Source organism: Terrapene carolina, unplaced genomic scaffold (assembly GCF_002925995.2).
Source record: "Terrapene carolina triunguis isolate 2854851 unplaced genomic scaffold, T_m_triunguis-2.0 Scaffold96, whole genome shotgun sequence".
Lineage (NCBI taxonomy): Eukaryota > Metazoa > Chordata > Testudines > Emydidae > Terrapene > Terrapene triunguis.
This window is the reverse complement of record NW_020664447.1, coordinates 2,634,850-2,647,326: the sequence shown is the minus strand read 5'-3', so window position 1 is coordinate 2,647,326 and position 12,477 is coordinate 2,634,850. Positions and strand designations below refer to the sequence as shown.

Below are 12,477 nucleotides of genomic sequence, written 5' to 3'. Positions count from 1 at the left end.
CCCTTTACAGGTGTGCTGAAAACAGCCCAATAAAGAGCATCTTCTCTTTATTTTAGAAGTTAATTTGTCAAATAGTGAAGATCTCACAATCTCAAAGAAGTGATTAAAAACAGATGAAGCATGCAACTTCATTAAAAATTGTGCACAAGACTTGCTACTTAGTCACACAAAGTTGAAAGTCTCCAGAGAACTTAATTTGAATCTTATGAACATGCCTGCCAATGGGGCAGGGAGCCCCACAATTGCCCTTGGGCCAGGGTGATTTAAAAGGGCCGGGGGGACCCCGGCTGCCGCCACTGCCGTGGTAGCAGCAGCGGCCAGGGAGCCCCGGGCCATTTTAAATTGCCTGGGCAGGCCGCAGGGCGCCTAGGTGCACAAGACCGCTCTGGGCCCCATGCTTTGGGGGACCCCATGGGTGGTCCTGGAAGTGACTAATTCGTCACTTCTGCTCTGGGCCCTGCCCCCCTAGGGACAGCTCTGGCCCTAGGGCCCAGAATTTCTGTCAGTGGGCCTGCTTATGAACATAATGCAAAACCTTACATTTAATGCCTTCCCATAATCCCAAGTGCTTTACACATTTGAGAAACAAAAACCCACCATCTTTGCTAAAGGCCATCATTTCTTAGACTTGGAGAATGTAATACATCTGCCAAACATTCCACAGGGTCTTGATTTCAAGTTTTCTAAATGTTACTCAAATAACGACCCAGCGCCCACTCATAACATTTTACATGATGTCTGTAAAACATTAAGTCATTTCTCAGAAAAATAACCATGGTGTGTATGCAGAGTCAATGAGCCAAGTTAAGCTTCCTACTGCAACTTAATTTCCTCTACTATAAACGTCTCCTAGCATCACTCTTAGTATTAACCTGGCTTGTTACACAATCTAGTGATCTTCAAGATTTTATTACCAGAGCAGAGTTATAGAATTTTTTTATTGGCAGAGCAATCAACAATTAGCATACGCCAAAACATAGCCAAGTACAAGAAGTTTATTTTGAATGGTCTATTTTGTGAACTATCATTCTGTAGTCCTCTGGTGTCAGCCGCTGGTCACAGCATCAGTTGAATCAGGAAGCCATTTCTACTTAGATGCTTTTAAGTCCATTCAGGTTATATCACTGTAGGCCAAATTTCAAGCTCTTGTCAGGCTGAAAGTATGTAAAAGTTTGCCTGTATTGTCCTATCCCCCTTCCAGCTATTGTTAACCCTTTCTCCCAAGGAGAGATTCAGTTTTTAAAAGACAAACAAAGGTGCAATGTGCTTACCTCTTGATAATGGTTAGATCATCTTTAATTCTAGCACCTCAAGTTATACAAAGGTATGCTTAATAACCAAACTCCATAGAACTGTTGGACACATTCAATAAGGTGACAACTGTGCAATACCACTCAGTATTTCAGAGTCAGGGAACATACTCTTGAATTGTTTAAACACAATCCACAGAACTCAAAATTCATAAACCATCCACAGTTAAACTAAACAGTCATTTTAAAGTCTTACAGTTTAATATAGTTCACATAATGGTCAGTCTTTCATAAGGGATACTAAACATTACTTGAAAGCATGCCAAACTTCACTTTTTATAGGTAAGTTGGGCAGGCACATGATTGGCCATTGCTGGGTACAACCAGAACAGTGAGGAGAAGTTCTACCACAGTTCAGCATATCCCGCATTATTTTGTCAGTTAAACATGAACCGTGAATTAAATATTCATCTTTACATATACACAAGTTATGCTGTGAAAGCATATTTGCTTACAAACATATAAAAATACTTGTTAACTAGTTTGATAAGAAAATAATGTATAAAAGTATATAGCAAAAACATTTAATCATCTCTGACATTGGAAAGATCAAATCCATCTTTTTATATTACATGAAACAAAAACAGCTACAATTTTAGTTTTCTTTAATCCCTTACCCAGAAATACATCAAAGGAAGACACATGAATTTTTTCCCCCAACAATAATGTGAAATTTTTCTAATAAACTGAAATGGCTAGTCCAGAATGAGCTCAGGTATTTGGCCACATTATAATAGTAGTAGTAATAATCCTGTAGCTATTCTGGATCCATAAAATAAATACAGTAAGTAGACTTTTGGCCACTGGAAAAAAAAGCTGAAGCATAAACAAGAGCTGAAACATTTTTGCTGACAAAGAAATTCAGTGTTGGTTTCTTAAGGCTAGCTGAACTCTAATTTAACTGAAGGGCAAAAAGCCAATACACTTTTTTATTAAATACACTTTACACTTTGATTAGAGGTCTCCTTGATAGTAGCTAATGAAATGTCAGAAGTGAAAAATAAATTAATTAACATAAGACAACTTTTATGCTTCACTTGAACACCTTGTCCTCTTAGGTTTTGTTTCATCTCCTTTATGAATAAAATTCCACAAGGTGCAAGCTCTTAAAGGGAGCAAAAATAGGAACTGTGATTTTAAAGAAGCAGCCTTAGTGTTTTGCTTTGACGTCTGCCCTCAGATGACTAGTTGTCTTCTAGGACTGTGTTCAGCCAGCTTCTTGGACTAAGGCTATTTTGGTGGCCATTTATAGGACATGGCACAAAAGGCTAGACACACCCAAAGTGATGCAAAATGGTGGAAAGAAAAATTAATCTGGCAGTTGATAGCTTGATTCATGGGATTCTTAGAAAATGACACAATGACAGCCTTTCTTGTCTTTTTCTTTCCGTGTTGGTTCTGGTGAAGGAGGGCACTCTTGTTCTTGAAATTTTCTACAAAAATGAAAATTCAGTTAATATATTTCTAACTGAAATCTGCTATATATTTAAGTAAGTTTATTTATGATACTCTTGCTCTAGCAAAATTAGTCTTAACCACCATTACCTATGTTGACTTGACAAGTTCCAGGACTTTCAAATTATTATTTGTATTGCCGCAGAACCTAGAGACTGTGTGCTAGGTACTGTACAAACAAGAGTCCCTGTCTAGAGATATTACTGCTCGTGAATACTATTAGGCATACTTCTATCAGTTCATGTCAGACCCAGCAAGGTTTTCAGGTAAGGTTAGACTGCTACCCTTCTGGGCATGCTCAAAGGTAAAAAAGGGTGTTGTGCCTGTAACCAAATACTGGACAATGGGCCTATATTTGTACCTCAATGTTAACAGCTTGAATAACCAATTCTCGTGGATAAATCTTTAAGATGTTGTCTCTCTGCAAACCATATCTTAGAGATTCCCCCAAATCCTGTTCTTTCCGGGGGCATAAGCAATAATATTATTATTAATAATGGCTGATCAACATAATCATAATTCATGCCTGGTTCTAGAAGCTACATCAACAAGTATTAGAATCAAACATTTTAGTTAGCTCTTCTTACAATGCTTCTGATAACCTGGGCTTTCCTTGAACCAAAATGGAAATTCCATGAAACAGAGTAAGTTGCTCTGATGCAATTTAAATGGTTCAAAATGGGTTACTTACTGTCAGCTTGACTGATTTAGCCAACAAGTTTAGTTCTGAAGTTATTCAACATCCAAATGATGACATAACATCCTCTTTGGAGAAGTGGAATAGACATGTTTGTTTTCGAGTACCATTTAAATTGAAATCAAATTTGAAATAGAATTTTAGGAATAAAAAGAGGCAAATCCTGATGGTAGAGGATGAATGCTCTATATTTTACTCTTTTCTGCCTCTAGCCAAAAAGGACAGGATAATCTGTGATAGCTCTTGAAAATATATTACTTGTCTCTGGCCTATGACCACACTATAAACCAGATTTTTAAAATGGTGTTTATGCTACCTGGATAACTACAGCAAGATACTACTCTGATGGGGTTTTGCCTCAAAACCAAAACTGTACCACCTTTATGACCAATAAGCCAAGAAGAATATGTCCGCAGGGAAAAAAGTTAGCATCCTTTGGCTAGGCTATGGAATTTTAGGTAGAATTCCCTTCCTGAAGTGCCAAAACAGTATTTCTATGATGGAATATAACATTTATTTTTCCAGTTTCACCCAGAGGATGTGTAAGTGTGATGGGAGCTTCAATTTGCAATTGAGACCCATGTCCCTGATGGCTACTAAAAAAAATCGACTAGGGAGGAATTGGGTCAGTTATTGACTGATTCTAGAGGGCAGGATACCATCAAAGGAAGCAATTTCCTTCAATTGAGATTTTAAACCCTTTTCCAGAACTCCTCTCTATGCTGACAGAAGACACTAGGAACCTGAGCCATCTTTTTCCATGCACTTATAGGAGAACATTACATAATACTCTCATCATAGTTATCCATGCTTTTGTGACGTCCTGTTGGAATCACTGCATTACACTCTACATGGAGCTATCTTTGATACTCCAAAGCTTCAGAAAGCTCAGGTGGTGACTTTTTGCTTGCTTAGCAGCTTTGGCCATAGGAAACATAGGCATGTGCTCCAGGGTTTCACTCCCTTCCTAGTCACTTCTGGTTGTTATTCAAGGTACTGTGTTTTATTTAGGTCCATAGGCACAACCACAGGGAAGGAAAAAAGAATGCTCCCCCCACCCCACACACAACTTTGCCTGCCCTAATGGAATTAAAAATGCACAGGTTCCCTCCCCCTCACTAAAACATGACACCCTGCAGCTGCTCCTTCCTCAATTCTCTCTTTAGACCAAACGTTTCTCAGTCTCCTCTTCTGAAGTCCTATTAGTGTTAGCCATCTCCTAGGGTACTGGTGTCAGCAGTGCTTCCTCCTCCTCCCCAGTAACATATTCCTTGCTGCTATGCTGAAGAGCACCAGGAATCACCAGGAGTTAAAGGCTGGAGGCTAGAGGAGGGAGAGTGAAAGGGGATGACAGGAGAGCAAGAAAGCCTGATGAGACATGGAGGAAAGGTAGAAAGTGAATATCTGACAAAGCACAAGCTCTCATGTGGTCAACAACAGGGGAAGGAAAGGAGGCTGCATGTGTGTGGTAATGAAGAAACATTTATGAAGAACACGTGCATACATGCTCTGAAGTTTGCTTAGGGCCAGCCTTTTCCAACTAGCCTGCCTCTTCCCAATTTGCCTTTTTTCTCCATTGACAGAAAATTCTCCCTCCTGGTACATCCAACATTTCCCCCCTCTTCCTGTGGTGGCACTAACCGAAGTCAGCAAGGGCATTTTTGCCAACAGTCTCTATATTTAAAAAAAAAATTCTACAAAGTGGAAGCAAAAGCATTCTCAGTAAGCCACCTCATATTGGTCTAACAGGCACATGTAATTTGACTATCCACTCAGCCTTCTGACTGGGAGAAAAAGGGAGATATTTTACCAAGGAAGTGCAACCACTTCCAGGAGGCATTTAGTTTTACCATTGATTAAGCTATTTATATTTTGTACATGAGATTAGAGCTTGTTGGATAAGTGCATACCAAGTTTCTAGGGAGTGTCTTTTTGAACTTCTTGCTGTGTTAAAGAGGTGCTAGCACTATGGGATTCACCTGCAAGACAGGAGCAGTAAACAAGGGTTTTACAAGGCAGTTCTCTAGGTGAAGGAGGAATAACTACATAATCCTTGATCTGTTGGTTTGTTGTATGCTTGCTTGCAAGACTATACTGTGGTCTGTTTGGGGGCTGTGCACTGAACCAAGCAGCCTGCTAGGCTGAGAGCTTAGTAACAAGGCTCTAACCCAGGGGTCAGCAACCTTTCAGAAGTGGTGTACCGAGTCTTCATTTATTCACTCTAATTTAAGGTTTTGCGTGCCAGTAATACATTTTAACGTTTTTAGAAGGTCTCTTTCTCTAAGTCTATAATATATAACTAAACTATTGTTGTATGTAAAGTAAATAAGGTTTTTTAAATCTTTAAGCAGCATAATTTAAAAGTAAGTTAAAATGCAGAGCCCCCTGGACCGGTGGCCAGGACCCGGGCAGCGTGAGTGCCACTGAAAATCAGCTCGTGTGCCGCCTTCGGCACACGTGCCATAGGTTGCCTACCCCTGCTCTAATCTGCTATCTTTCAATCCCTAACCCCTTTTGGTTCCCTTGACAAAGGGATGATTAATAAAAGAGTATCTGGCTTTTTACACAAAGCCAATATTCAGTTGCTGAATACCAACTACACTATTTAAGCATCAGCAGATTTCATTGACTGTATGTTCAATACCTAGCACCAGAAATCTTGAAGGATTAAAGGAAAAAGTTCTCCTCTCAAACCCACATGGTCAGCAGAGGATCAGTTAACATTTGCAGTGTTAACGGATAGCAGAATTTGCCCTGATTATCCCTAGTTGTATTTTCTTTCCAAGACAGCAGTTTGTTATCTGTTAAAGCTCACGAGTTCTTTAAGTTTCCTCAGAACACCGTTGACCTACCTTATAACTCTGACAAGTTCATGAAAGGCTTGGTCTACATTCAATCGTATTTTTGCTGAGGCTTCCATATATGTTACTTTAAGCTGTCGTGCTAATTGCTGGCCTTCCTCTTGTGTTACCTGAAATCAAAAGCAATCATTAAGAGTAAGCTCCAAGCATTCCACTGACACATCCTGATTTGTACACTGTGAGCATGGTGTCTATGAAAAAATAAGTAGCTGCTTCCCTAAATATTGCATATGAATCACCTTAACGGCTAGATAATATTCAACTACTGAATCCCTCAGGGATAAAATTAAACTATCAACCGGTGTTGAGTATAACTTCTCAAGCATGGTATTTAAAAAAAATAAAGCTACCCACCAAAAATACAAAAAACTGTAAGAATTTAAAATGCAAGTTAACATTTTTTTAGTGTAGAGAAGAACATTCACAAGAGTCAGAAAGCTCTGTCCATATACCATCTTTAAACCATTTCCCCATTTTCCATTTTATTAAATACTTTTCAAATTCTGTGTAACAGCTCATATGACCAGGTTTTACTCCTTAAATAGGAAAGCCTGAGTATAACAATACCTGCTCAAACAGATGAACAATTACAATTTTCTGGATAACCCAGTAGTATCCACTAGGCTGTCAATTCTGGTAAAACCTATTCTTTTCCTCAGCCCAGCCAAGCCTGAACAGTACATACATCACTTAGGTTTTGCAGATAGGCGGTGAGTTGTATGTGCTGGTGGTGCCCGGGCTTCAGCAATATTCAGGGCCCAGGAACCCAGCCACACCAATGTTTGGGGCCGGGTCTCTCCCCCAGCCCCACCTGCCGCCCCCATGCGCCTCCCCGAAGTGTTCCCTGGCCTGCACTTGCTGCCCCCGCTTGCCTTCCCGGTCCCGGAGCAGAGCCTCCCAGGCAGCTCCATGTTGCCTCCTGCATCAACTGCCACTGCAGGATCCTAGTGCCCCCCAGCCACTACTGCCAGGGCAGGCTGACCCTGAGCCTGCCCTTCCCCCTCAGACCCTTTCATTTTCCAATGGGACCCTCCACCAGCACAGGGCCCCCCCACCTGCAGTCACCACTGGACAAGGGGCAGCCCCATCCCCAGTGATGCTTCAGTGAGGGGCAGCAGCAGGGGAGGAGGCACACATGTGATGGCAGCCCCACCGCTCCTCCCCCCCCCCCCGGAGACAAAGGGGCTTCCTGTACCTGAAAGGGGCCCTAGGAGCACGTGCAGTGACAGTGGTGCGAGGTGAGTGTGGTGCAGGGGGCCCCTCCCCCGGAGCTCACTGCTGCCTGTGGGGAATCCTCCTTTCTGGCCCTTGCCCCGGGGCAGCCTGTCTGCACCCCAAACTCCTCATCCCAAGCCCTGTCCCACCCCAGAGCCTGCACCTCAACCCTCTGCCCTAGCCCTGAGCCCCTCCCCCACCCCAAATCCCTCAGCCCCACCCAAGAGCCCTCACCCCCTGTACCCCACACCTCTGCCCTAGCCCTGAGCCCCCTCCCACATCCCAAGCCCCTCATCACCAGCCCCACCCCAGAGCCCTCACATTTTAAAAAAATATATAGTAACTCCTCACTTAATGTTGTAGTTATGTTCCTGAAAAATGCTACTTTAAGTGAAATGATGTTAAGCGAATCCAATTTCCCCATAAGAATTAATGTAAATGGGGGGGTTAGGTTCCAGAGAATTTTTTTTGCCAGACAAAAGAGACTATATAAATAACACACACACACACACACACACACACAGTATACATTTTAAACAAAATTTAATACTGTACACAGCAATGATGATTGTGAGGCTTGGCTGAGGTGGTGAAGTCAGAGGGTGGGATATTTCCCAGGGAATGCCTTACTGCTAATGATGAACTAGCACTCGGCTGAGCCCTCAAGGGTTAACACATTGTTGTTAATACAGCCTCACACTCTATAAAGCAGAAGGAATGGAGGGGGGAGGAAGGAAGACAGCATGGCAGAGAGCGACAGAGACACACCGTGTGTGTGTGAGTGTGTGTGTGAGAGTGTGTGAGAGTGTGTGAGAGTGTGTGAGAGTGTGTGAGAGTGTGTGCTGCCAGCAAGCTCCCTCCATTCTGAGCCCTGTCATGTCCCCCCTGCTCTGTGGAGATGGGGGGGCAGGGGGACACCCTGACAACATCACCCCTCTTCCCCCTCCCCTCCTGGCTGCACAGCAAGCAGGAGGCTCCCGGAGCAGCTCCAAGGCAGAGGGCAGAACAGCACACAGCAGTGGTAGAAGGGACACCTGAACTGCCCAGCAATTGATAGCCTGCTGGGCGGCAGCCGCACAGGGAACTTAGGGGAGCTGACAGCCCACCCTGGTTCCAAGCCCCCACCAGCTAGCTCCAATGAGCTGCTCTTTCTGCAAGCAATGGACAAAGCAGGCAGCTGCCAAACAACACTATAAGGGAGCATTGGGCAACTTTAAACGAGCATGTTCTCCAATTCAGAGGTTCTCAAACTGTGGTCCACGGACCACCAGTGGTCCGCGGATAGTTCCCTGTAAGGTGCACTCCTGGGCGGCCGCACATGAGAGAATGAAGGGCCACCTACCTAATTAGTGGAGCCACGCACCTCTAATTAGGTGCCTGGACCCTGGAGAAGTTGCACATGTAAGGTGAGGTGGTGGCCTTGGGAGAAATAGGGAGTAGGTAAGAGGGGCAGTGGTGTGAGAAAAGGGGGTGGGGGGTATTTGGGATGTGTAGGGCTGCAGCGGCCAGATAAAGAGGCTCAGGGCTGCAGCTGCTGGGGAGAGACCCCCTTCCTTCCTAGCTTCAGCTTTGTGGCTGCTGTGGCAGGGGAGAGACCCTCCCCCCCTCCTTTCCAGCCAGAGCTCAGGGGCTGCTGCAGTGGGGGAGAAAGGGCGAGAACCCCCCTTCTTCCCAGTCCCAGCTTGGGGGCTGCTGCGGCAGGGGAGAGAGGGCATATCCATCGCATTAGAAAGGTTAAGACTACTGATATTAAAATATGAGTTGTGTGCTTATGTGTAGAACAAAAAAGTTAATTTAGGGTTTTTTTATATACGCCTCTACCCTGATATAACACGGTCCTCCGGAGACAAAAAAAATCTCACCGCGTTATAGGTGAGACCGCGTTATATCGAACTTGCTTTGGCCCCCCCGTTCCTTGTTCCCTGACCGCCCCCTCCAGAGACCCCTGTCCCTAATCGCCCCCAGGATCCCACCCCCTACCGAACCCCCCGTTCCCTGTCCCCTGACTGCTCCGACCCCTATCCACACCCCACACCCCTGACAGGCAGGAAGCGGAGCAACGCGGCCCAAGCCCGCTCCGCTTTCCTTGCCCCGGCCCCAGCTGTGTCGCTGGGGGGGGGGGGGGGGTTGTTGGGGAAAGGTCCCGCACTCACCAGCGGCAGGAAGCAGAGCGCCGCGGCTGACAGCTGGCGGACTGGAGTGGGCTGGGGCCGGGCTGCTCCGCTTCCCACTGCCGATGAGTGCGGGGAGGTTGGGGAAAGGACGCCCTCCGCACTCACCTGCGGCGGGAAGCAGAGCAACGCGGCCCCAGCCCACTCTACTCTGCCAGCTCCCAGCCGCCAGGGAGTGCGGGAAGGTTGGGGAAAGGATGCCCGCCCTACTCACCTGCGGCGGGAAGCGGAGCACCACAGCTGGGAGCTGGCGGAGTGGAGCGGGCTGGGGCCAGGCTGCTCCGCTTCCGCCTCTGCCGGTAAATGCGGGGGGGATCCCTTCCCCCAAGCCCCCTCCCCCGAGTGACATGGCTGGGGCTAGGACGAGGGAAGCAGAGCGGGCTGCTCCTGGCCCCCAGCTTAATCCCCTGGGCCACTCTGGGACTGCGGGGCCCCCAAAATTGCCCCCCCACAACTCCTGCCTCCTAGACCCTGAGGGGGGAGCCCCTGACTGCCCCTAAGACCCTCTGCCCCTTATCCAACCCCTCTGCCCCGGCCCGGCACCCTTAACATGCTGCTCAGAGCAGCGTGTCAGAGCTTTACCACGTTGTATGCGAACCTGTGTTATATCGGGTTGCGTTATACTTTTATCCAAAGCGCTTTACAATAGTTAGCTAACGGTACATACAGCATTTGGAAAGATCATTAGCAAGACCCTCAGCAATTTTCAAGTGGTCCGTGGAAAAAAAAAAAAAAGTTTGAGAATCACTGCTGCAATTGATCAGCAATGTATCAACAAAACAAAGTTAACCGAGACGACTTTAAGTGAGGAGTTATTGTATATTGGCTTACAAGGCAGGTGTGGGGGGGAGGGGGGAGGAGGCGGGACTTGGACATGTTCTGGACACCACCAAAAATTATACAAACCTGCCGCCCCTGGTTTTGCGGTAGTAAAGCAAAATAAATAATGAAGTTTGCTACGAACCAAAGCTACGAAGACTCAAATAGCTGCTGCTAGATAAGAACCAAGTGTGCAAGATATAAAGCACAGCTGTTTAGAAATATAGTTTGAACTCCAGAAGATGAGAGGTGGCTACACAGTACTACAGAAATATCTATAAGAAAACTGAGTAGCTTTGCCCTGATACGATGGTACAAGTTTCAGTGAAAAAATATTCTAACAGCAATACACAACGCAGCCCAAAGTGCTGATCTGTGACAAGCAGATCCTGAATAGTAAGCTGGGTGACATGCCTTCTGAGCTGGAATCGTTTGATGCTAAACAAGCTGCCACCCACCCATCATCAATTCAATTAATACACCATATTGATAATTTCCAAAGGAATACTTAAGACTAGAGAAGATGAAAAAGCCAGTGGGTGCTAAGACGCAGCCTTGCTTCATACCAGTATCAATATTAAACTCAGATGACCTTTCATTTCAATACTGGATGGCTGCCTTCATTCCCTCATGGAACTCCTTGAATAGGAGGAGCACCTTTTGTGGACAGTCAATTTTCAACAGGATCTTACAGATACCATTCCTGCTAACTGTGTCAAAGGCTCTGGATAACATGGATTACTTCTGCTATCTCAGCTCAGTTCTTACTAGCTCATTTAATCTTGGATAGGGAACTTGATGCTAGAATCAGCAAAGCTTCTGTTACCTCATATATTTGTTAACCCTGAACACAAAGGTAAGTTTGCCAAAGGTGTCTCTTTAATCAGGCTTGTGTCCTTAGTACCCTCCTATACAGTTGTGAAAGCTGGGTTACATACTCCAAGCAGGAGTGGAGATTGAACAGTTTCCACCTCTGCTGTCTAAGGCCTTGGCTACATTTGTGAGTTACAGCACTGTAAAGGCTCCCCCAGCGCTGTAACTCACTCCCTGTCCACACTGGCAAGGCATTTGCAGCACTGTATCTCCGTGATTGCAGCGCTGCATGTACTCCACCTCTCCGAGAGGAATAGCGAGTATTGCGCTGCCGCTGCAGCACCAGTGTGGCCGCCCAATGCGCTGTGAATGGCCTCCAGAATTATTCGGCAGTATCCCACAATGCCTGTTCTAGCCACTCTGGTCATCAGTTCAAACTCTACTGCCCTGGCCTCAGGTAACCAACCATGTGACCGACCCTTTACATTCCCCGGGAATTTTAAAAATCCCCTTCCTGTTTGCTCAGCCCGGCGTGGTGTGGAGTGCTATCAGCGAATCTTTCCAGGTGACCATGCCTCCATGCGCCAAGCGAGCCCCAGCATGGAGCAATGGCAAGTTGCTGGACCTCATCAGTGTTTGGGGGGAGGAAGCTGTACAGTCCCAACTGCACTCCAGCCGTAGGAATTACGATACCTTTGGGAAGGTATCAAAGTACATGATGGAAAGGGGCCATGACCGGGACGCCCTGCAGTGCAGGATTAAAGCGAAGGAGCTGCGGAGTGCCTTCCGCAAAGCCCGCGATGCAAACGGCCGATCAGGTGCTCCCCCTGCGACCTGCCGATTCTACAAAGAGCTGGATGCAATACTTGGGGTTAACCCCACCTCCACTCCGAGCACTACCATGGACACTTCAGAGCCACTTCAGAGGAGGAGGAGGAAAACGGGAGTGATGGTGGTGGGCCAGATGGAGACACCCCGGAATCCCTGGAGCCATGCAGCCAGGAGCTCTTCTCAAGCCAGGAGGAAGGTAGCCAGTCGCAGCGGCCGGTACTTGGTGGAGGACAAACAGAAGAGCAGGTTCCCGGTAAGCGGGTTTTTTTTTTTTTTTCGGGAAGGAATTTTTTCGGTGCGGGCTC

The 12,477-nt window shown here is 46.0% G+C and overlaps 1 protein-coding gene across 1 annotated transcript in view; it reads right to left on the bottom strand.

Annotated features, from left to right (window-relative positions):
* Positions 1-919: 919 nt before the first annotated feature.
* RRAS2 (RAS related 2) overlaps positions 920-12,477 on the bottom strand; it is an 87,714-nt gene continuing 76,156 nt past the window's right edge. Inside the window, exons 5-6 of the mRNA XM_024196437.1 lie at positions 6,315-6,433; positions 920-2,743 (exon numbers count right to left, since the gene is read on the bottom strand). Coding sequence (XP_024052205.1) covers positions 2,656-2,743; positions 6,315-6,433 — 207 coding nt within the window. The 3' untranslated portion in view covers positions 920-2,655. The remainder of the gene's footprint in view (positions 2,744-6,314; positions 6,434-12,477) is intronic.